The 25,749-nt window shown below is 40.1% G+C and overlaps 1 protein-coding gene and 1 non-coding gene across 4 annotated transcripts in view; one reads left to right on the top strand and one right to left on the bottom strand.

Annotated features, from left to right (window-relative positions):
* CCDC15 (coiled-coil domain containing 15) overlaps positions 1–24,654 on the top strand; it is a 52,217-nt gene extending 27,563 nt beyond the window's left edge. For all 3 annotated transcript variants that reach the window (XM_037038268.1, XM_037038266.1, XM_037038267.1), the window contains 5 exons: positions 4,443–4,535; positions 5,872–5,975; positions 22,039–22,215; positions 22,507–22,655; positions 23,829–24,654. In XM_037038268.1, the coding sequence (XP_036894163.1) occupies positions 4,443–4,535; positions 5,872–5,975; positions 22,039–22,215; positions 22,507–22,655; positions 23,829–23,950 (645 nt within the window). In that variant the 3' untranslated portion in view covers positions 23,951–24,654. The remainder of the gene's footprint in view (positions 1–4,442; positions 4,536–5,871; positions 5,976–22,038; positions 22,216–22,506; positions 22,656–23,828) is intronic.
* LOC118981525 (small nucleolar RNA SNORA72) lies at positions 13,311–13,427 on the bottom strand. Its single transcript, XR_005065358.1, has one exon. It is a non-coding gene; the product is annotated as a small nucleolar RNA SNORA72 (small nucleolar RNA).
* Positions 24,655–25,749: the final 1,095 nt, after the last annotated feature.

Genomic DNA, 25,749 nt, shown 5'->3' with positions numbered 1-25,749 from the left:
AGTTTTACCTAAGACAAACCAATAACTTTGAAAACAACCACCTTATCGAGGGGCACAGTCAGTCTAGTTACTCACTGCAGTGGTGGTCTGCAGGGTGGCCTCCCACACCAAAGGGGTGAACCCTGGACCTTTGCTCCTAGGGCGGGAGAGGGACCAGGGTTAGGTTCCTGTGAGCCTCTGATCATACTTCTGTCAGGTGATCAGTACGTTACCTTGCTTTATGTGGATTTTTATTTAAAAACCCCTTCTTTAATACGTAGGGTGGGGCAAAAGTAGGTTTGTAGTTGTATGTGAAACAGTTCATTCTTGTATTTTTGTTTATTAATTATTGTATTATTTTCCATATGAACAACTGTAAACTTACTCTTGCACCACTCTGTAGATTGTTGACTCATTAACATTGAACTTGGGGTCAATAAAACTGAAGCTTATGCCTGAATAAAGCTTTTCTAATACATGTATCTCTTCCACAAGATGCATCACGCATCACAGCCTTCTTAGGCTTAGGAGTGCTAGATAGTGCCATTGTGCATTTTAAACAGTAAATTCACCAACAAAAAGCAAAAAACTTGGCACTAACTATACCTTGAAAGGGGCTCTAGTTTACAGTATGAAGGCTGAAACAAACCCTTGTCCAGCCGCAGCGGATAATGTGTGCTTCTGGCAGTGCGAATGTTCACAGCTCTGTGCACATCTGCAAATAACTGCAGAAACTCTGTGACTGTGGATCTTGGGATTATGAAGAAATTTTAGCAAATAGGTGAATTAATAAATAAGGAATATATGAATAAGTAGGACTGACTCTAATTAACATACCCTACAATTCACCCATTGAAAGTGTACAATTCTGTGTTTGTAATATATTCAAAGGTTGTGCAAACATTGCCTCAGTCAATTTCAGAACATCTTCATCATCCCCAAAAGGGCCCATACTCACTAGCAGCCCTTTTCCCCTCACCCCTACCCCCAACCCTAGGCACCCGCTCATCTACTTTCTGTCCCTCTACATTGGCCTTTTCTGGGCATTTCATATAAATGGGATCATGCAATATTTGACCTTTTGTGACTGGTTTATTTCACCGAGCTTTATTTCAAAGTTCATTGATGTTGTTGCGTGTAGTTGCAGTGCATTCCTTTGCATTGGGTACTATTTCATTTTATGCATTTAGCACCTTTTATTTATTCACTTATGAGGTGATTGGCATTTGGAGTGTTTCTACTTCTTGGCTATTATGAGTAATAGTGCTGTGACCCTCTGTGCGCAACTTTCTGGGTGATGAATGTTTTCACTTCTCTGGGGTATGTACATAGGAGTGGGGTTACTGGGACTTGTGCCTCTTTATGCTGAGCCTTTGGAGGAGCTGCCATGCTGGTTTCCACAGTGGCTGTACAGTGTCTCCTTCCCGCGAGCAGTGTATGGGGGCTCCAGCTCTGTATGTTGCCACCAGCACTTATCGTTACCCATCTGCTTAATTATAGCTGTCATGATGGGTGTGGTGTAGCATCTCATTCTGGTATTGACTTACGTTTTCCTGATGGTTAAGCTTGAGCATCTTTTCATGTGTGTATTGGTCATTCATATATCTTCTTTGGAAAACTGTCTTAGGTTCTCTGCCTAATTCATAATTGTGTTATTTGTCTTTTGACTATTGAGTTATGTCAGTTTTTATTATATTCTTCATTAAGGGTTTCTTACTAGTTATATGATTTATAATTTTTTTCATCTGTGGGTTATCTTTTCACTCTCAGTGGTTTCCTTTGTAGCACTAGAGTTGTTAATTTTGATGAAGACCAGTTTATCTGTTTTTTCTTTTGTAGCTTCTGATTTTGGTGTTATATATAAGAAACCATTGCCTAATCCAAGGTCATGAAGATTTACTGTTTTGTGTTCCTGTGATAATTTTATTTCTCTTAGATTTAGGTCTGTGATTTACTTTGAATTGATTTTTGTATATGGTGTTATATAGGGGTCCAACTTCATTCTTTTTCATGTGGATATCTGGTTTTCCTAATGCTATTTGTTGAAAAGATTATTTTTAACTGTTGAATTCTCTTGTCACTCTTACCAAAAATCATTTGAGTGTAAAAATATAAGGGTTTATTTTTGAACTGTCATTTTATTTTTGTTGATCTAGGACTATTTATTTTTGGAGAGAGGGAGAAAGTGAGGTAGAGAAACATCTACGTGACCTTCTCATATGCACCCCAGCCAGGGACCAAACCTGCAACCCAGGCATGTGCCCTGACCAGGGATTGAACTGGCGATCTTTCTTTTTTTTTAAATATATTTTATTGATTATGCCATTACAGTTGTCCTATTTCCCCCTTCATTTCCCTCCACCCTGCACACCCACTCCCCTTACATTCCCCACCTTTAGTTCATGTTCATGGGTCATAAGTTCTTTAGTTTCTACATTTCCCACACTACTCTTACCCCACCCCTATCTATTTTCTCCCCACCATCTATGCTACTTATTCTCTGTACCTTCTCCCCACTTCTCCTCCTCCCACTCCCTTGTTGCTAACCCTCCATATGATCTCCATTTCTGTGGCTCTGCTCCTGATCTAGCTGTCCACTTAGTTTGCTTTTGTTTTAGGTGTGGTTGTTAATAACGGTGAGTTTGCTGTCTTTTTACTGTTCATAGTTTTTATCTCCTTTTTTTGACAAGTCCCTTTAACATTTCATATAATAAGGGCTTGGTGATGATGAACTCCTTGAACCTGACCTTATCTGAGAAGCACTTTATCTGCCCTTCCATTCTAAATGAATTCTTAGCCGGATAGAGCAATCTTGGCTGTAGGTCTTTGGATTTCATGACTTGGAATACTTCTTTCCAGCCCCTTCTTGCCTGGAAGGTCTCTTTTGAGAAATCAGCTGACAGTCTGATGGGAACTCCTTTGTATGTGACTGTCCCCTTATCTCTTGCTGCTTCTAGGATTCTCTCCTTCATTTTAATTTTGGGTAATGTAATTATGATGTGCCTTGGTATGTTCCTTCTTGGGTCCACCTTCTTTGGGACTGTCAGCTTCCTAGACTTCCTGGAGTTCTATTTCCTTTGCCAGATTGGGGAAGTTCTTTATTATTTGTTCAAATAAGTTTTCCACTTGTTGCTGTTCCTCTTCCCCTTCTGGTACCCCTATAATTCAGATGCTGAAATATTTAAAGATCTTCTGGAGGTTCCTAAGCCTCTCCTCACTTTTTTGAATTCTTATTTCTTCATTTTTTTTTTTTTGGTTGGATGTTTCTTTCTACCTTCTGGTCCATTCCATTGATTTGAGTCCCAGTTTCCTTTCCATCACTGTTGGTTCCCTGTGCATTTTGCTTCATTTCACTTAATGTAACCTTCATTTTTTCATCTAATTTGCAACTAAAATCAACCAATTCTGTGAGCATCCTGATCACAGTGCTTTGAACTGTGCATCTGATAGGTTGGTTATCTCTTGGTCACTTAGAAGTATTGGTTCTGGGGCTTTGAGCTGTTCTTCTGCTAGAGTCATAATGTTTTGGTCTGTTCGCACCTGTTAAGTATGAGGGGCAAAAGCTTGGGTGTTCACTGGGGTGAGTCAGCACAGTCACTGGGTTGTGACTGGGGGTGGGGTCTGAGAGGAAGCAATGGCATTTGTTCTACTCTCTCTTGGATTTTGGTCCCCTCTGCCACTTTCCACAAGCAAATTGGGCCCTTCTGGTGCTGGTTCCCAGGTGGGTGGGCTTGTGTATGTTCTAGGACCCTGAGGGTCTCTCCAGCGAACTCTCCTGTGAGGCTGGGAGCCTCTCCTGGCATCTCAACGTCTGCAAGTTTTTCCAATCGGTACTTTTAGGCTTTATTTCTTATCACTGGTGCCCTCAGTTGCGCAGTCTGTCTCATTGCCCCCATTTTTGCCTGGTTTATCTATACGCGAATGTGTGTCTGTGGTCAGCCAACCGCCTTGCGTGTCTCACTGGGTTTGCTTGTTTCCTCCTCGCCCCTGTGTCTGCCAACCACGGCCTTCTTTCCTGCAGAGACCCCTCTGCACTGGCTGCCGACTCCGCCCCTCTTACCAGTCTGGATAAATGGTTCATTGTTGTTGGACTTCTGTACAGTTCAGTTTTGTCTGTTCTGATTGTGTTTTTGTTTCTAAATCTTTGTTGTCCTTAAATTTGGTTGTGCAAGGAGGTACAGTGTTTCCACCTACGCCTCCATCTTGGCCTGAAGTCCGATCTTTCACTTTGTGGGATGATGCCCAGCCTACTGAGTCACACTGCTCAGGGCTCTGTCTTGTTGATGTATATGTCTGTCCTTATGCTGGTACCACACTCTCTTGATTCCTTTAGTTTTCTAGTTAAGTTTTGAAATTGGGAAGCATGAATCCTCTAAGTTTGTCGTCTATTTCAAGATCATCTCAGCTATTCTGGGTCCCTTGCATTTTCATATGAATTTAAGAATCATCTTGTCCATTAACAGGTTTATGATAAATATCAATCAAGGTTAAACACCAAATTCCAGATGCCGCTGACACTTCAGCTGGGAATGGATGGAGAAGAAAACAGGAAAGAGGTATGTAATGATAACTGCTTTTGGACACCCGTGTTTCCACTATAATAGTATATATGAAATCAGAAGTAATTTGTTGTGTCCTAATAATTACGAGGTAATACTCCAACTTCCCTAGATAAAGGCAAAGAAATTACTTGAATACTTATAATAAGTTAAACTTCTCTTCTAAGCTCCTAGCGTTTCGGGTACCTTGATGTGAGACCAGAGATGTAGTCCTAGTGAACTTCTTCAGTTACTGATATTTGCCACGACGACTCATTGAAAGGAATTAGAGTTTTAATTATGGCTTCCTTTTTTTTCTTTTCTTTTTTTTAAAGATTTTATTTATCTTTAGAGGGAAAGGGAAAGAGAGAGGGAGAGAAATATCAATGTATGGTTGCCTCTTGTGCATCCCCTGCCGGGAACTGGCCTGCAACCCAGGCATGTACCCTGACTGGGAATCGAACCACAATCGTGTGGTTCGCAGGCCCGCACTCAATCCACTGAGCTACCTTTTTTTTCTTTTCAATCCAAAGTTAGTTTTTAACACTAGCCACGTACCAGAATCAGATGTGAAGCTTTTCCCAAATACATTTTTTCAGATCTGAAAAGATAGGCATGGGGCATCCGTGCTTTAACAAAGCGCCACTGGCGACTGTGCTGTGTCTGAAACACTGAGAACCACTGTCAGACTTTCAGTAGTTTGCACCGAGAGGGCACGAGCCACCCAGAGGCCAAAACGTGTCCGTGCCTGCTAGTGCCACTTGAACAGCTTGTGGCCTTGAAAGAGAACATACAAATCCAGAGGTATGAGTGTTTCACACACATAGTAGTGGTGCTTACGGCTTTTATTATACTTGTTCCTTTAAAATACAGATTCTTCGGTCATCCTCTCCTCCCCACCACGCCAGGCCAGGCTTAGGGTATGCTTCTGTGGTGTGCTTTGAATTCTGAAAAGTTAGAGTGACTATTTTGTTATCAGATATGTCTCGTATCCTTTCTTGGCCTTGCTTCCATGGTACTCACTGCTTGGGAATAGTAAATATGGTATATATCTTATCATGTCAAATATAGTCATTTCCTTGAGTGCTGATGACAAGGGACTACACTAAGGGCAACCTAAATTAGTTCTTTTTCTGACTTGTTCATAACATCTAATAGCAGTGTATTGGAAAATATAAAGCTCTTGCTCTATGTGATACTATCCTGAGCCACCATAAATAGAAGGAAATCAAGGACTTAGTCCCATGTGGCTTCTGTATCATATACTTTTCTTGTCTAAGGCACAAAGATTATTCCCTTCCTTGGAAAGTCCTCTGAGAGCAGAATCTTAACAATTTTAACTTCTTTCCTTTAGCGTCAAAGGCAGTATCTGAGATATAGACGACTGTTCATGGACATTGAAAGAGAACAAGTAAAAGAACAACAAAGGCAAAAAGAACAGAGGAGGAAAATTGAAAAGTGAGTTTTTTGATCCTCCTTGTGATCTTTAAACTATCAGTTAAGGTGACTTTGGAAGCTAAGTTTTAGAAATAATCAGTGCTTTCGCCTTCTGATCCATAGTGGGAACAACTATTTTTAATCTGGATAGAAATATTCATAGATGGTTAAGAGCTATGGTTTTTAAATAGACTTAATTTTTTTGAAACAGTGACAGGTTCACAGCAAAGTTAGGCAGAAGTGTAAAGAGTTCCCATCTCCTCCCCACCTGTACCCGTGGGCAGCCTCCCCCACTGTTACCGTCCTGTAACCCCACGGAACCTCTGTCACAACGGATGGGCCCTCGGTGGACACGCTGCCCCCATACTGTACATTCGGACTCCCTGTTGGTGTGGTAGGTCTTTACAGTGTTGACAAATGTGTAATGACACGTGTCCATCATTGCAGTATCATGCAGAATAGTTGTGCTTCACCTGTTCATCTCTCCCTCTCCTGGTCCCCAGCAACCACTGACCTTTTTACTGTCTCCATGCTGTACTGTCTCCAGAACGTGACGGAGTTGTAACCATGCAGCATATAGCCTTTCAGTTGGTGTCTTTCACTTAGTGATATGCTTTGAAGTTCTTCCGATGCTTTTTCATGGCTTGCTAGTTCACTTCCTTTTAATACTGAATAATATGCTGTTGTCTGAATGTACTATAGTTTATTTATCCATGCTCTCCTCCCCACCTTGCTACTGAAGGACATCCAATCAAAAGACATAGGGTAGCTGGATGGATGAGAACACAGGACCCATGTGTACGCTGTCTGCGAGAGACCCACTTCAGATGGAAAGATACACAAAGATGGACTGAAAATAAAGGATGTGCAGTGCAGCAGAGGCAATCTAGTCAGTGATGTGGTAAATGTGTCCGGTGTCAGGTGGATGCTGGAAATATTGTGGGGGAACACTTTGTAGAGTGTGTGATTGTCTAACTATTATGCTGTACACTTGAAACTAATACAAAATAATATAGAATGCACACTCTAAATGGAAGGTAAAATTTAAAAGAAAAGTTAAAAAAGGCTAAAAATCAGTATTTTTAATTCATATCTTAAGAAGCTAAGGAAAAAACAGCAGATCAGACCTGAAGAAAGAAGTCATACAGTTCACTCATATGTGTAGCCAGATTCATCGCATTACAGTCTAGTCATTTAGCCGTAATTATGATCAGATGTGCATCAGAAAAACTTTCAGTTCTATAGTGCACATATATGAGCTTTTACAGATTCATTAAGCAGAAGACAGAATGGAAATTTAGTTCATTTCGCTAAACTGAAGCCAGGACATCCTTGCTATGGGCATTTGATGTCTAACCTAAATCTTCGTATGGCATGTCCACCACATGGTGCAGTCCGTGGGCGTCCTTCCTCAGCTGTACTGCTGACCTTTTCGAGAGCTTCTCTGCTTAAGGCTTTTGTTTTGTTGCCATTTTCTTACTGGATAATCTTTTTTCTTTTTGGATTTATATGCTTGATCCTAGAAAAAAATATGAAGGTCTCTGTCTTACAGATAACTTCAGAAAATTAAATCTTGTTGATAGCATGCAAATAATTAAAAATTGTTTTTGGCTTTTTTCTGGTTGAAGAAAGGAAATCATTTATGCCTTCTCTTGCATGGAGGTTATATGATTTAAAGTCCAAAGTGCTTTAACAGCATTCTAAAACATACATCTGCTTTCCAAACAGGAACTGATAAAAGCTGCTTTACCTCAGCCAGTTGTATATGAATCAAATAACATGTCTTTGTTCTTTCCTTTAGCAACTGTTTATTGAGCGTCTGTTCACTGGTAGACGTGATGCTAGACTTAGGGGCACAACAAAGGAAAGACATGAGCATACTCTTCAGGGATCCTGCTAGATGTATTTTACTGACTGATGGGGATGCAGATACAAGAACAGATAACTGCATTACCTCATATTATGTATTACAAGGCAGTGTATAGTATGTGGTTAAGAACATGGAGAGATACTTGTTTAAGTCTGCTCTGCTGCCTGGCTGCTGTGTGACTTTGGGGAAGAACATCTCTGAGCCTTCGTCTCTTCTCTATAGAACAGGGATAATAATGGGGTATGACTCGTGACGTTGCTGTGATCACTAAAGAAAGTAACATGTGAATGTGGAACCTGGCACAGAGTATGTGCTCAGGAAATGCCAGTTGCCACCCTGACCTCAGTGGCCCAGTTGGCTGGACATCATTCCACAGAACACAATGCCGCCCGTTTGGTACCTGGTCAGGGCGCAGGCCTGGGTTGCAGGCCACGTCCCCAGTCAGGTGTGTGCAAGAGGCAACTGATCAGTGTTTCTTTCTTTCTCCCTCCCTTCCCCTCTCTATTAAATAAATAAATAATAAGTAAGTAAATAAGTCCTTTAAAAATGTTAGTTGCCAAATATTTAAGAGAAAAAGTTACACCAAGTTTTACATAAAATATTCCAGAGAATAGAAAACAGGGAGTACCTCCCCCCAAATTATAGAAGCCAGTATAACCTTAATACCGATCTAACAAGGACATTTATAAAATAACAATGTTGTAGACTAATTTCTCTTATAAAATTCTCAAGTAAAATATTAGTGAAATAAAGTAATTTTTAATGTCATTAGAAGAAAGATATCACTAGACTATATGAGAACACAGAGACTGTGTTTTGAACCCATAATTGGCACTATATAATGTAGCAGGACAAAGAGGGCTTCCTGAGCTGAGTTTTGAAGGATTCGAAGCAGTAGTATGAGAGAAAGTGGGAGTTGGGTTGGGGGAGGAATACATGGGAGTTCTGGCCAGAGGAAGAGCGCTGCGAAAGCATGGACTCTGGAAGGATAGGACCGTGCTGACTGCTGGGGCCAGGGCTGATGCAGTGCTAAGTGGTGAGCCTTAGAAATAAGCGCAGACAAGATCGTAAAGAGCTTTGTATGTCGTGAGAAGGAATTCGGGTTTTACCCTGAAAACACGAGCCATTTAGAGGCATTGTGGGGAATCATGACTGAAACTAGATGTTAGGAGGTTATTGAAGGAATACTCTTACAGAGAACATGCGAAGTGAAATTAATTTTCTAAAAAGATCATTCTATATCAAGTCCTTACTCTGTGTCAAGCACTTAACCTAATCGTCTCTAGCTGACAGACAGTCCTGCAGGGCAGTGGTGACCGCCGTTCACTGAGTGTTTACGATGTGCCGGACACAGGGGAGTGTTTCAGAAGCATTCGGTCCTTTCTGCACTTCAGTACCCTTAGGGGGTAAATTTTATTCTTTTCATTTTACAGAAGAAAATAATTTGCCTAGGATCTTACTGAACAACAGCAGAACTGGGATTCAGCCCCAGATGCATTTGACCTGTCATCTAGCCCCTTCAGAGTCTGGAACGGCTTTTCAGAGAAGCCGGGGCCAGTAAGGCAGTGAGGAGGAGGAAGTTTTAGGAGCATGCGAGAGAGAATTGAAAGGATTCTGTGAGAGAATTCGAGGATAAATCCCAGGTTTAGGCTTAGACTACCAGGTTATGTGTGTTCGCGTCAGTGGAGGAAAAAAACATACCGACATGGTGATTTCTGACCTACTTTACTTTCTGCTGTGTATAAGTAAAAGGTGTATTTATGCAAGTGGCCTTAAAAACATCAGACAAGATTAAAAATGTGTTTGTAGAATGAGTGTCTATATCAACTTTTTCAGGTAGCTTTGTCATTTTTGATTTGATCCTTTTTGAAACTACTCTGTGGCAGTAGTTATTAACCTGAGAATCTGGTCAGAGTTGTGGATTCCTTTCCTAGAAGAATGCCACCAAAACCCTGTGGTGGAGATGTCACGTTGGCAGTGGTTGGATAGGTTTGCATTTAGAGGGGTGGTCTGTGGTGGAGCTGTGGCTGTATGAGCTCTAGGTGGTGGTGGCTGGCAACTGAAGCAGACGATAGACGGACGTGAAGTCACCCAGGGAGCCGGGGTAGAGTGAGAAATGGAGAATGCCTAGACAGTCTGTCTGTTCTGGTACTGTGACTTTGGGAGGCCACAAAGTATTTTAACGTCTCAGATTCTTTGAATCAATTTTTGTCTTTTGTGTGCAGTATTGTCCCTGTTGAGGATGTACGTGCTGGGTCACCGGTTTTCAACCAGTGGCTGCAAGAATGTTTAAAACATGCAGTGCCTGACTATTTAGTTGGGGTTGCTGACCTCTCTCTCCTTAGACTGTCAAATAAAAAGTTAGCCAACAAAACGTTAGCCATCTGGTCTGAATAAATCAAAATTATACCTATTTTTTGGTCAGATCAGCAAAATATATATATTTTTGGTGTGCTACAGAATTTTAGTAATGTCAGATGGATTAAACGACCTATAGGCCACCAGCGACCTGAGAGTACTGTTTCAGTGGAGCGATTGGTGGGTCATAAAGCCATACTGGAGCGCAGGCAGCTACCAGGAAACAGAGACAGGAAGTCTAGAGAGCTCTTCAGATGTTTGACTGTGAGGAGAGGAGCAGTGAGGCGCACAAGGAGAGGGGCTGAGTCCGTCATTTGTAGTAACTGTCCTGTTATTAAGACCTACGGTGTCAACATTTGAAAAACAATGCTGATCTGTTTCCTTAGCTCTTGGTTTACTGGTATAGAGAATTATAACAGTGGCTTAGCTTTTCTGTTGTTATTCACTTGGTTCCATTTAAATTTCAGCATTGAAAGCTTCAATTTAATTAATTATCTGCAGAAAAATCTTTTTTTTTCCACAAGGTAAGGAGTTACTGAACTAAGCAAATATGAATGTCCTCAAACTACTTTTCTTTCCTGGCTCTCTTTAGAATAAGATCCCTGTGGACGTAGGTCCCTAGCCAAGAGCACCTGTGATCTTTTCACTTCAGTACTCTTTTTAGAGAGCAAGACAACATGTATTTTTCAATGAGCATATGCCTGTTTTGGCCCTTCCCCATATCACCTCTCTCACATTCCTGGGTCACTGCCTTACGCGCCTTTAAATCTTGATCTTCACATGTATCAAAACATACCTCTGTGCCCACGTTGCAATAATGGGATCCTCACCTCTGCCATATTACAACTTTATATTGCATTTGAGTTTGAACCCCACCATAAAGGCTATGTTTACATTCCGTACTCATTGAGACAGTTTAGATTTAAGCAGTTGTAGCTCAAGAATAGCAAGAATAGCAAGGAAAGAATAGCAAGCGTGGGAGATCAGTTGTAAGAAAACTCTTGTTTAAAGTAGCCTTAACACTCTGCTAGTGATTAGCTGTCAGAATCTGGATAGGCTTAGGTGTTCGTACAATACAGCTATTGTGTCTCTTGTACTTTTCCAGGGCCTGATCTTTAAGTCTTTGTAGGATGGTTCTGGCTTTAAAATATATACCTGTGTTAATCTAACTAAAAGGAAGGCCTAATTCCCCTGGAGTAAATAGCCTGCCAGTAATATAACCCAGAATTTTCAGCAGTCAATGGTTTACTGAAGAGGTATGGGTATGAATTGACCTCATACTACTGTTCAGAAAAGAGTAACTCATTTGTTTCAATGGAATTTTTAGCAACTAAAATTATCAGCATATGTTTATATATTTATAAGTTCGAGTCCTGAGTCAGTTGTGTTTCTTAACAAAAACTCTTTACTTAGATTTCTTATGATTTTCTCAATGAGTTACTCATTTCCTTTCTACTCATAGGTGATTTTTAAAATAAGTGTAATTGATATTCAATAAACTGCATATAAAGTATAAACATATACAAGTATGTACATGAAACCACTGCCATAGTCAAGATAGTGAAAATATCCATCATTCTCAAAAGTTTCCTCATGCCCTTGGTAGCCCCTCTCCCCTGTCCCTCCCTGCCCCGTTCTCCCCGGCAGCAATGGGTTTGCGCTAGGTCACTGAAGATTTGTTTGCGTTTTCTAGAATCGTGCAGTGTGTGCATACTCTTGTGCCCAGCTCCTTTTACTCAGCACATTATTTTGAGAGTCATTCTTTTTGTGTGCATGGACGGTGTGTTCCCTGTTGCTACTGAGTAGTGTTCCATTGTGTGGGTAGACCACGGTTTGTCTGTCCATTCATTGGTTGGTGGACACTTGAGCTGTTTCCAGTTTTTGACTATTACAAATAAAGCTACAATGAACAGTTGTGTTTAAGTCTTTAGAAGTATTCTACTTTTTCTCTTGAGTAAATAATCAGGAGTAGAAAGGCTGGTCATATGATAAGTATAAATTTTATTTTTAAAAGAAACTGCCAAAGTTTTCCAAAGTGGTTATACCACTCCATATTACCGCCATCAATGACAGAGAATCCCAGTCTCCTCACCCCTTCACCGGTGCTTCGTGTGGTCAGTCCCTTTGATTTCCACTGTTTGAACAGGCGTGTAGGAGTATCTCCTTGTGGCTTAATTTGCATTTCCTGAATGACCAATGCTCTTGAGCATCTTTTCAAGTGTTGTCATCTATATATAATTTTTTTTGGTGAATTGTCTGTTCACACTCAAATTTTTAAATTAGTTGTCTTATCGTTGAGTTTTAAGAGTTTCTAAATGAATTTGGATACAAGTCCTTTAATCAGTATATGCTCTGCAAAAATTTTCTCCCAGTCTGTGACTTGTCTTCATTTTAATATTGTCTTTTAAAGGTTTTATTTATTTATTTTTAGAGAGAGGAGAAGAGAGGGCGAAAGAGAGGGAAAGAAACATCCATGTGTGGTTGCTTCTCGTGCACCCCCTACTGGGGACCTGGCCTGCAACCCAGGCACGTGCCCTGACTGGGCATCAACTGACGACTCTGATTCCCAGGCCGGCTCCAAGTCCACAGAGCCACATCAGCCAGGGCTTATCATTGTCTTTTAAAGAGCTGAAATTTTAAATTTCAATAATTTCTGATTTTTAATTTGTTCTTTTATAGATTATGCTTTTGGTGTCATATTTAAAAAATCATTGCCTAACCAAAGGTCACAAATACTTTTTTTCTAGAAAAATTTTCATTATAAGTTTTACATTTAGATCTGTGATCCAATTTGAGTGAATTTTCATATATGGTGTGAAATTTCCTTTTTTTGCATGTGGATATCCATTTGTTGGGAATGCTGTCCTTTCTCCACAGCACTGCTTGTGTGCAGTTGTTACAAATCAGCTGTCCAACAAACAGTAAAGGAGAAGATTGATAAACCGAACTCGATCCTCATTAAAAACCAACAAGAAAGTGAAAGAACAACTACAGAATGGGAGAAAATATTTGCAAATTATATATCTTATAAAAGACTTAGAATATATAAAGAACTCTTACAAGTCAGTAATAAAAAGACAGTCCAATTAAAAAGAAGACAAGGGATTTGTTTGTTTGTTTCTTTGTTTATTTATCACCAGCATTTATAAAACCAGTTCTAGGGAAGGAACTAGGTCTCAGGACACAGGCATGGTCTTAATATAGCCTTGATTATTACAAAACCAGAACAGCAAGAATATTCCCAGGACAAAGGATTTAAATGAACATTTCTCCCAGTAAAATATGCAAATGGCTAATAAGCACACGAAAGGTGCATCATTAATAATTGGGGAAGTCAAAATCACAGTGAGATAACACGAGGCACAGGACAGTGGCTTTAATTTAAAAAAACTAGGAATAAGTGCTGATGAAGATGCGGGAAACTAGAATCCCCATACATTGTTGGTAGGGAATGCAGAATGGCACAGTCACTTTGGAAAACAGTTTGACAGCTTCTCAAAGGGTTAAACATAGAGTTTCCACATGACTCAGCAGTTCCACTGCTGGGGACGTGTATACTCAGGAGAACTGGCAGTGTCCATCCACACCGAGCTTACACACATGTTTAGAGCAACATTATTCATGATAGCCAGAAAACGGAAGCATCACAGATGTCCCAAAACTGAGGAATACTTAAATGAAATGTAGTATATCTATACAGTGGAATCTCGCTAATAAAAAGGAATGAAGTACCGGTACATGATACAACATGCATGGACTTTGAAAACATTGTGCTAGATGAAAGAAATGAGTCATGAAAGGCCACGTATTGTATGATCCTGTTTATATGAAATGTCTAGAACAGGCAAATCTCCAGAGACTGAAAGATTACTGGTTGCCTAGGGCTATCGGGAAGAGTGTGGAGAGTGATTGCCAGTGAGTAGTGTGGAGTTTCTTTTAGAGGTGATGAAAATGTCCTCATCTTACACTGTGGTGAAGGCAAACTTTGTGCTATGCAAATTATATCTCAGTAAAGGTATTTAAAAATGAGTTGTCCATATATGTGTGGGTTTACTACTGGACTTTCTTGTCTATTTCATTGATTTATACTTGTCTATTTTTAATACCATGCTGTTTTGATCAGTGTGGTTTTATAGTCTTGCAATTAGGTGGTGTGAGCCCTCCAGTTTTCCCCGGTGTTGTTTCGGCTCTGCTAGGCCCTTCACATTTCCATGTGAATTTTACAATCAGTTTGCCAATTTCTGTCCCTCCCCCAGCACCCCCCCTCAAAAAAAAGAAAGCCTTCTTGGATTTTGGTTGTGTTTCATCTACAGATAATTTGGGGACAATTGACACTTTAAACAATATTTAGTCTTACAAACCCTCAACAAGGTATCTCTCCTTCACTTCCCTCTTCTTAAATAATTTTCTTACAGTTTTCTGTGTATAGGTCTTTCACATCTTTGATCAGATCTGTCCTTAAGTTTCATATTTTGGTGCTATTGTTAATGGTACTTTTTAAAATTTCAGTGTCTGATTTCTTTCTGTTGGTAGTTTATGGAATTGCACAGTTGATTTTTGGAAGTGGATCTTGCACCCTGAGACCTTATAAAACTTAATTCCATTGGATTTTTTTAACATGGTGAGCATGTCCTCTTCAGACAAAGACAATTTTAGTTTTTCTTTTAATCTTGGTGTTTTTATTTCTCTTTCTTACCTGATTATGCTGGCCAGAACCTTCAGGACAACGTTGAAGAACGGTAATGAAAGTGGACAATCACTGATCTTAGAGAGAAAGTATTTCCATAGTTTGATTTTCAGTATTAAATCAACCCTGTGTTCCTGGGATGCACTTTACCAAATAATAATTTATTATCCTTTTAGATTAGATTTGCTAAAATTTTTTATTAGAACACAGTTGGCAAACACAAGGCCCACGGGCCGAATCCGGCCCTTCACCTTGTTTTATCCAGCCCGGCACCTTGTTTCTACTTGGTGGCAGTGCCGAGCTCCTTGCCCCTAGTTACAGAGTAGTTACATTTATACAGTCCTAAAATTACATTTGGCCCTTTGAAGGCAATCATGAGGCTTATGTGAACCCCAGTGAAAATGAGTTTGATACCCCTGGTTTAGATTTATATCTGTGTCTGAGAGATACTGGTCTGTAAGTATCATGTAGTGTCTTTGACTGGTTGTGGCTTCAGGGTAATGCTGGCCTCATAGAATGAGATGGGAAGTGCTCTCGACAGTTTTTGGGAAATAGTTTGTGTAGAACTGGTATTATTTATTCCTTAAACATTTGGTAGAATTTGCCAGTGAATCTGTTTCTGGCATTTCCATTATGGAAAGATTCCTAACAGTTTCAGTGTTGATAATAGAAGGCTATTTTGGATATCTTTTTCTTGAACAAGCTTTAATAGTTTGTATCTTTCAACAAATTTGTCATTTCATCTAAGTTGTCAAATTTATTGGCATAAAATTGTTCTTACTCTTCTCCAATTACTCTTTTAATGTCTGTTTTTATGAATTTGACTACTTTAGACCCTCAAATTAATAAATGCAGTTATATAGTATTTGCCTTTTTGTGATTGGCTTACTTCACTGGGTAGGATGTTCCTAAGGCTTATTGATATTATCAGATGTGACAGGATTTCTTTCCTTTTTAAGGCTGAATAATGTTAGTATTCCATTGTATGTGTACACTACATTCTGTTCATTCAACTGCAGACGCACATGTGGGCTGCTTCTGCCTCTTGCTGTTGTGAATTTGTGCTGCACTGAACATGGTCGTGCAAATATCTCTTCAAGACGCTGCTTGCAGTTCTTTTGGTTATAGACCCAGACATGGGATTGCTGACTCATATGGTAGTTCTATTTTCAGTCTTTTTTAGGAACTTCCATATTGTTTTCCATAGCAGCTGTACCTTTTTGCAATTCCACCAACAATGCACAAAGATTCCAGTTTCTCACATCCGTGCCAATACTTCACCAAAAAAAATACTTGCCAAAAAAATACTTGCCAAAAAATTTTTTTTCCTGATTTTTTTTTCACAGTAGCCACTCAGATGGGTGTGAGGTGACGTCTCATTGAGGTTTTGGTTTGTGGTTTTTTATCAGCATTTCCACCAGTGCGGTACCTTTGGTACAACGAGGAACCTACATTGACACATTGTCACCCACAGTTTATAGTTTACTTTAGGGCTCACTCTTGGTGCTGTACATTTATGGGTTTGGGCAAATGTATAATGACATGTATCCTTCATTCTTGTGTCATGCAGCATAGTTTTACCGCCCTAAAAGTCCTTCCTCTATGCTCTGCCTACTCATCACTCTTCACCTTCCTCTCCTCCAGCTTCTGGCAACTACTGAATTTTTTCACTGTCTTCATTATTTTGCCATTTCCAAAATGTCATATAGTTATAATCATACAGTATGTATCCTTTCAAATTGGCTTTTTCACTTAGTAATATTCATTTAAGTTTCTCTGTGTTTTTTCATTGGTAGCTCATTATTTTATAACACTGAATCATATTGCATTGTCTGGATGTATCACAGTTTACTTATCCATTTACTTGCTAAGGGAAATCTTGGTTGATTTCATGATTTAGCAGTTATAAATGAAGCTGCTGTAAACATCTTTGTGCAGGTTTTATGTGAATGTGTTTTCAACCCTTTGGGTAAACCAAGTTGCATCCTCACTGGATCATATGGTAGATAAGAGTATGTTTAATAAAGTGGCTGTTCCTTTTTTGCATTTCTACCAGCAATGAATGAGAGTTCCTGTTGCTCCACATCCTCACTAGCATTTGATATTGTCAGTGTTCCAGATTTTGGCCATTTGGCCAAATAAGTGATTACTTATTTGCCAAAATAAGTGATTTTTGGCCAAATAAGTAATCACTTATTTGCCATCTGCATATTTTCTTTGCTGATGCTTGTATTCAGGTCTTTGGCACATTTTTGAATTAGGTTGTTTGTTTTTGAATTGTTTACTTTTAGGGATCTTCTCTCTTTATGTTTGGGATAATAGTCATTTTAAGATGTGTTTGGATCAGAGGTACTGGAGTCTTTCTCCAAGGGGGTCTGATATGAAATCCCAGAAAGACTGACCAAATAATCAAGATGTAGATGGCTCCGGCAGGAAATTGCTAACCAAATTGATGCTGGAAGACCTCAGGGAGGAAATGGAAAACCTGGTGTTTGAAGCAGACTTCCGGCCAAGAAGGAGGCGTAGGTGGAAACACTGTGCCTCCTCCCACAACCAAGTTTAAAGACAACAAAGTTTTAGTAACAAAAACGTAACCAAAACACAGAAAATTGGACTGTATGGAAGTCCGACAGCAACGAACCATTCATCCAGACTGGTAAGAGGGGTGGAGTCGGTGGCTGGCGGAGCTGAGTCACACAGGAATAATCGGGCAGACCGACCCAGTAGCTCAGGTGGCAATTGGTGGATCCCAGGCGTGGGGTGGCAATGGGCAGATCCAGTGAGGGCGCAAGGTGGCTGGCTGACCATGGTCACACATTCGCACGCAGATAAATCAGGCAAAGGAGTGAGCAGTGAGACAGACCTCGCAACCCAGGGCCCCAGCGCCAGGAATTAAAGCCTAAAAGCACCAATTGGAAAAACTTTCGGGGTCGAGGTGCTGGGAAAAGCTCCCAGGCTCACAGACAGTTTGTTGAAGAGACCCACAGGGTCCTGGAGGGTGCACAAGTTCACACATCCAGGAACCAGCACCAGAAAAGCCCAATTTGCTTACAGGAAGCAGCAGAGGGGACCGAAATCTGAGAGAGAAAGGAAAAAATGCCGTTGCCCCTCTCTGACCGCCCCCACATACAGCATCACAACCCAGCGACTGGATCACCCTGCCCTGGTGAACACCTAAGGCTCCGCCCCTCATACATAACAGGCGTGAGCAGACCAAAATATTATGGCTCAAGAACAGCTTAAAGCCCCAGAACCAATACTTCTAAGCTACTAAGAGATAGCCAATCTGTCAGATGCACAGTTCAAAATACTGGTAATCAGGATGATCACAGAACTGGTTGATTTTAATCACAAATTAGAGGAACAAATGAAGGCTAAACTAATTGAAACGAAGAGAAATGCACAGGAAACCAATAATGATAGAAAGGAAACTGGGACTAAAATCAAGGGAGTGGACTAGACGGAAGAAAAAAATGACCAAACAGAAAAGAATGAAGAAACAAGAATTCAGAAAAATGAGCAGAGGCTTAGGAACCTCCAGGACATCTTTAAACATTCCAACATCTGAATTATAGGGGTACCAGAAAGGGAAGAGGAACAGCAACAAGTGGAAAAGTTATTTGAACAAATAATAAAGGAGAACTTCCCCAATCTGGCAAAGGAAATAGACTTCCAGGAAGTCCAGGAAGCTCAGAGAGTCCCAAAGAAGTTGGACCCTGGAAAGAAGTATTCCAAGTCATGAAATCCAAAGACCTTCATCCAAGATTGTTCTATCCAGCAAAGCTTTCATTTAGAATGGAAGGACAGATAAAGTGCTTCACAGATAAGGTCAGGTTCAAGGAGTTCATCACCACCAAGCCCTTATGATATGAAATGTTAAAGGGACTTATCTAAGAAGATAAAAAATATGAACAGTGAAAGGACAGCAAACTCACAGTTCTTAACAATCACACCTAAAACAAAAGCAAACTAAGACAGCTAGATCAGGAGTGGAACTATAGAAATGAAGATCACATGGAGGGTTAGCAACAGGGGAGTGGGAAGAGGAGAAGTGGGGAGAAGGTACAGAGAATAAGTAGCATAGATAGTAGGTAGAAAATAGATAGGGGGAGGGCAGGAATACTATGGGAAATATAGAATCTAAAGAATTTGTGACACATGAACATAATCTAAAGGGGGGGAATGGTCGGGGAGGGGTGTGCAGGGTGGAGGGGAATGAAGGGGAGGAATGGGACAACTGTAATGGCATAATCAATAAAATATATTTAAAAAACAAAGATAAAATATTTTTTAAAAGGATGTGTTTTTTGCAAATATTTTCTCTCAGTCTTTGGCTTATTTTCTCATTCTTCTGAAGCATTTTTTGTATAACTGAAGTTCCTGATTTTAATGGAGTCCATCTCATCATCTTTCTTTTATAGGCCATGCCTTTGGGGTTGTATCTAAAACGTCATCAGCACAGCCAAGATCATCTAGGTGTTCTCCTAAGTTATCTTCCAGGAGATAACTTTTGTGTTTTCCATTAAGCTCTATGATCCATTTTGAGGTGGTTATTGTGAGAGCTGTAAGGTCTGTGTCTAGATTTATTTTTTTGCAGATGGATATGCAGTTGTCCTGTACCATGTGTGAAAAAGACTATTGTTGGCTCCGTGGTATCGCCTTTGTGTCTTTGTCAAAGATCAATGGACTATATTCATGACAGTCTATATCTGGCCTCTTTGTTCTGTCCCATTTTTCTGTCTGTCTGTGTTTTCACCGATACAACACTCTCTGGAATACTGTAACTTTATAGTAAGTCTTGAAGTTGACTAGTATGTCCTCCAACTTTGTTCCTTTCCTTTAATATTATGTTGGTATTCTGGGACTTCTGCCTCTCCATATAAACTTTAAAATCAGTTTTTAATATTTACAAAATAACTGGCTGGGATTTTTATTGGGGTTACATTGAATCTGTAGATCAGGTTGGGAAGAACATAGATGATTATGTCATCTGTGAACAAAGACAGTTTTATTTTTTCCTTTTCTGTTTAATTGCATTAGCTAGGACTTCCAATACCATGTTGAAATGAAGTGGTGAGAAGGGATATCTTTGCCTTGTTCCTGATCTTAGAGGTGGGAAATTGTCTTATTTCTCACTTTTGAGTATGATGTTAGCTGTAGGATTTTTTGGGTAAGTATTCTTTATCAAATTTGGAAAGTTCCCCTCTATTCCTAGTCTACTGAGTTTTTATTGTAAATGATGTTGGATTTTGTCAGATGCTTTTTCTGCACCCGTAGAATCATGTGATTTCTTTTTTTAAGCAGGCTGTTGATGTGATAGATTGATGTTTTTCATGTTGAACAAGTCTTGTGTTCCTGGGATAAATCCCACTTGGTCATGGTAGATAAATCTTTTTATATATTATTGGGTTTGATTTGGTAATATTTTTGCCTCTGTGTTCATAAGAAATGTGGATCTGTAGTTTTCTTATAATATCTTTGTCTAGTTTTGGTAGTAGAATGAATTAAGAAGTATTCCTTTCTCTGAAAGGCATTGTAGAGAATTGGTATAATTTTTTCCTGAATTGTTTAGTAGAATTTACCAGTAAGCCTGTCTTGGCCTAGTGCTTCCTGTTTTGGGAGGTTAATTGTCGATTCCATTTCTTTAATAAATGTAGACCTATTCTTTAGTGTGTTTTTCATCTCAGAAATTGTTATTTTCTTGAGAAGTTTGATTTCAGTTTTTTTATGTCTTAACTTTTGAACATATAGAATATAGTTGTAATAAACTGTTTTAATGTTCTTGTGTGTTAATTGTAATAATTGTCAGCTCTATATTGGTTTTGATTGATTATTGTCTTCATTGTGAGTTACGATTTCTTTCCTCTTTGCAAGCCTGATAATCTTTGATTAGATGTCCAGCATTGTGAATTTTACCTTATTGGTTGCAGGATATCTTTGCATTCTTATAGATTTTCCTGAGCTTTGTTTTCAGATGCAGTTAAGTTGCTCTGGGGCTTCGCTTTTGCAGTTTGTAAGGTGTGTCTGGAACAGTGCTCAATCTAGGGCTGGTTATCATCCCCACTGCTGAGGTAGCTCCTCCTGAAAGGAGCCCAATGCCCCATGCTTTATGGGTTTTCTGAGCCTGACTGGTGGAACAGGCACTATTCCCTGCTCTGTGTAAGCACAAGGCACGGTGCTCTGTTACCCTTATATTTTTTTCTTTTAAATTATATTTTATTGATTATGCTGTTACAGTTGTCCCAATTTGCCCCCATTACCCCCAGCACTCCCCAACTCCCTCAGGCAATCCCCCCCTTTGTTCATGTCCACTGGTCATGCGTGTACGTGTTCTGGCTGCCCTACTTCCTGTACTGTACTTCGCATCCCCACGGCTGTCCTATTACCCTTTAGATGGCTCACCACCGCATTTCCTCACATTCATGCACAATGCTCTGCTGTGTGTTAGAAGAAGCCTCTCTGGAGATCGCTGGAGTTCTCTCTCTGAGCAGCCCTCTCCTCTCTGGCACTCTGTCTCACGAACTCTAGTTGCCTTTGTAACCCCAGACCTCCAGCTTCCTCTCTGTTACGCTCCGCTTCAGCTGCCCTGCCCAGTGCAGCTGCCTGGAAACTTTCAAGTCAGTGAGCTCAGGTGGTTAGAGGGCTCGCCCCATCTGTCTGCCGTCTATCAAGGACCACTGTCTTTCAGTGCCTGGTGTCTAGAGTTTTGAGAATCATTTTTTTGTGTGTTTTGTCTGGTTGACTAGTTGGTTGGTTGGTTGATTTATTTATTTGATTATTTAGTGCAAGAGGGCAGATCTAGTGTCTGTTACTTCATTTTTTGCTAAAAACTAAAGTCCTGTCTACTTGTAGTTTTAATCTGAGAAAGCTCTTGTACTTGGATTCTTACAGAAAAACTCTTGATAGTAGCCATTGGTCGTTTTCATCTGGGAGGCAGTGCATGTATGTGTGGGTACACACACACACACTCTCACATGCACACACTCATACACACAGACTCTAGGATGAACTCGAATCAGCCAGCAGTTTTCGAAGCTGTTTTTGAAGCTGTTAAACTGATTTTCTGACTCCCTTATTTCTGGGAACTTCTGGAATTATTTGGACCTAGCAGCTAATTCTAAATGATGATTTTATAAAATTCCTAACCATATTATGATTTTTGTCCTCAGAATTAAGAAAAAGAAAGAGCAGCAACGTTATGCAGAAGAGCAGAGGATATTAAGAATGAACTTGCCTGAAGAGCCGTGTTCGGAGGAGAAGATGAGTGAGATGTTAGCCCAGCTAGAGCTTGCGGAAGTGGAAGATGCCAGGCAGAAACAGCAACAACGAGAAAAGGAGTACCAAAGGTACTCTGGCAAGTTTTGCGTGAAGTTCCAGATGTACAAGAGACTTCAGGGAGTCGGTGTTCTTTTCCTTACAAGAATTGACAGGGGTGTCTCATACTTTCAGGGGTACAGACCTTCACCAGATACTTCTTGGGAATAGCCCTATGTAATGCTAGTGCCATTTCCCGATACGAAGAGGAGGAGCTGGGCACAGAGGTGTAGGATAGTTTTAACAGTCACAGCTGGTAGTAAAATCGGGACTCGTGCTCATTCTCTTTCTAGTGGTTCACTGACCATACCGTATTTTTGCAGATACATGGAAGCTTTAAGGGCCCAGATCCAAGAGAAAATGCAGCTGTATAACATCACTTTACCTCCGCTGTGCTGCTGTGGTCCTGGCTTTTGGGATGCTCATCCTGATACCTGTGCCAACAATTGTATTTTCTATAAAAACCACAGAGGTAAGTTTCTTACAGGAATGGTGGGGGCCTGGTGGCAGTTTTTTCAAAAGTAGTCATTGTAGCAATTTAGCATATATTGAGTGTTTACTATATATCAGACTGTTAAAACCCCTTTACAAAACAACTCTGAGTCAATAAAAATAGGTTATAGTGAGTTATGTTTCTTTTTGAGGTCTGTTACCGTTTTGTCTCCATTTGTGCTGGGGAAATATTTCCAGCTTCCTCCACTGTAGGAAGACTTGGGTTCCAGCTCCTCCTGTAAATGAGGAATATTAGAGCTTGCCTCTTTGGGCCATTAAGTTAGGCTTCTGTCCAGTCGAATACCCTGTTATCCAAATACCTTAATGTTATCTCACCCAGACTTATTACCGTGTATATCACATTAGACCACCTGTTTTTTCAGGGGCCCCCGAGGAAAATGAGGACCAGTGTAAACTTTTATTAGGAATCCCAGCTGGAGAGAACGGGGTCCTTCCCGTTGTCACGAATGTTTCTGTTTCCTGTTTATTCTTAAATACATTGGTTTACGTAGTGCAGAGACTATGTCACCTTGATGCACACGCTGAAAATTCTGCAAGTATTTGCATTCCTGCTACCCCATCTCTGTGATTTATATTTTAAAATCACAGATCTGATGCTGCTATTCCCCTAGTCTCCAACCTCTAGGTTTTTACGGTACAAAATACATGGCATGTTTGGCATGCTTTCTCTGCGGCCCCAGGTGAGACCTCAGCCTTATTGAACTTGCTGTTGTCACACACCAGTATGTGTCACTTTTTTTAATACCTGTGTCACCTCACACATTGATTTCTCTGCCTAGAATACTTTCTGTTACTCTTATTAAACCTTCAAGACCATCTGAAATGTCCACTTCCGGAAACCTTTTCCATCCTCTCTTGGATAGTCTGCATTTATTCTGAACTTCATTATGGGATGGCATTCTGCATATGTCTCTGGTTTGGAAGGTTGCACTGCAGTTATTTTTGTCCATCCTCCCTGTTATCTTTCCTGTCCTCCTGGAGTGCTGGACATGTAGTAAGTGCTCAGTAAATATTTATTCATGTAGTTAAATCAATACCTGTGGACCTGGGTAGCGAAGCAGTACTAATAGGAAGGGGGTGGAAGAGAGAATGGGAATCATTCATTCATCAATGTGCACACCTTTATTTGCAGCATATACCCGGGCACTACACTCAGTCCTCAGTTCCTGCGATATCCCTGAGGGAAACTCAACTCTTCGGGTCGCCATTCATAATTTTGCTTCTGCACACAGACGGACTTTCAAAAATGTATAAGAATCTGAAATCAACTGCTAGTATTTTAGCCTTCACTTAAAATCAAGTCTGAGAGATTGTTCAGGAAAAGCTGAGGAAGCATACAAGATGTGTAATCTGAAAAGACTGTCCCACGTAACAAACCCGTCCCTATAATTATATTGAACTATCGTTTCGGTCTCCACCTCGGACCATGATGGAGAATTGACCTCCAAACTCATCTCTTTGCTGTGAAACATGTGGAGTCTCTTGTTTTAAAAGTGATCAGTCAGATCAGTAAGGTTTCCCTTACTTTGCTCTGCTCTGGTCGGAATAGATCATGAGAAATCTTTGAGATGGTCCCATTTATTGTCTTTCCGAAGCCGCACCTTTGAGCCTTGACACAACTGAAAATGTCTGGGTGAAGCAAGAGACGAAGACGATGAGACAAGTTCTGAGTGTCAGTGGCTGTTGGGTTGCTGCAGGCGTCCCTAGTTGTGTCTGACAGTTAGAGAGAAGGCTCTGAGTCTGATGTGCACTTTCTCCTCGACATCTCTCCTGTTTTTTTAACACCTATTTCCTCATTCAGTGACATTAGACATAAGACCTTTTAATTTTATATTTTTTATTGCCAAAGAAAGGAAACAAACCCTGTCTTTTGAGTACCTTCTTTGTGAAATGACTGTGACATTTCAAAAAAGTGAATATGAGGTCAAAGTGAGTAAAATCCTGCCTTAGTTAGGGAACTAAGGCCTTCTAAAAATCTGGGGAATGGCATACCTATAGGACAGATGAAATAAAAATCGCTGTAGTTAGTGTCAATTTGTTATTTCTTCAGAGCGCTTTCTGACACAAAATATGAAAAGGTTTAGTGTTGTGAATTAAAAATATACTGGCCGTTTCTTTCTTGTGCTTTCCCTAATGATCAGTGTTGAAGAAGCAGTGAGGTTCTGTTTAGAAAAACACCCAAACAGCCAGCCGAGTCACTGAAAATAAGAGTCAGAATTACCTGAATGACACGATTGATTGGTTATTTAACCAGATTCATTGTCCAGTTTGGTCAAAATCCTTAAGTAACTATCTCTTTGATTCAGCCTTTAAAGTTGTCTTTTTTAACAGCTTTATTGAGGTATAATTCATATACCGTATGATTCACCCTTTTGAAATGTGCGATTCAATGGTTTCAGTATATTCTAGGGTTATTGCAACTATTACCACTATCAAATTTTAGAGCACTTGTTTCACTCTAAAGAGATGCTTCCATGATCCAGCAATCCCACTTCTGGGTCTGTATCCAAAAGAACTGCAAGCAGGGTCTTGAAGAGATATTTGCATGACCACATTCAGTGCAGCACAGATTCACAATAGCCAAGAGGTGGCAGCAGCCCAGATGTCCGTCTACAGTTGAATGGATAAGCAGAATTCGATGTGTACAGAAAATAGAACATTGGCATTAATGATGATAAGAATGTCTTTATATCATAGTGATGATATTGACATCACGAAAGTTTTTAATTTTGATAAAGTCTAATTCATCTACTTATTCTTTTGTTGCTTTAACCATTACCTAATCCAAGGTCACAAAGACCTACTCCTGGTATTTTTCTAAGAGTTTTATAGTTTTAGCTCTTACATTTAGATCTCTGATCTATTTTGACATTTTTTTTGTACATGGTGTCATTAAGGGTCCAGGTTCATTCTTTTGCAAAATGATATTCAGTGTCCCAGCACCATTTGTTCAAAAAACTATTCTTTGCCTCATTGAATTGATGTGACACTTGTCAAGAATCAGTGGGCCGTTAATGTAGGGGTTTATTTTGAATTCTTGGTTCCTCTCCATT

The sequence above is a fragment of the Sturnira hondurensis genome, unplaced genomic scaffold (genome assembly GCF_014824575.4).
Source record: "Sturnira hondurensis isolate 20B ecotype Veracruz unplaced genomic scaffold, ASM1482457v3 Scaffold0024152, whole genome shotgun sequence".
Classification (NCBI taxonomy): domain Eukaryota; kingdom Metazoa; phylum Chordata; class Mammalia; order Chiroptera; family Phyllostomidae; genus Sturnira; species Sturnira hondurensis.
This window is presented reverse-complemented; position numbering and strand designations above follow the sequence as displayed.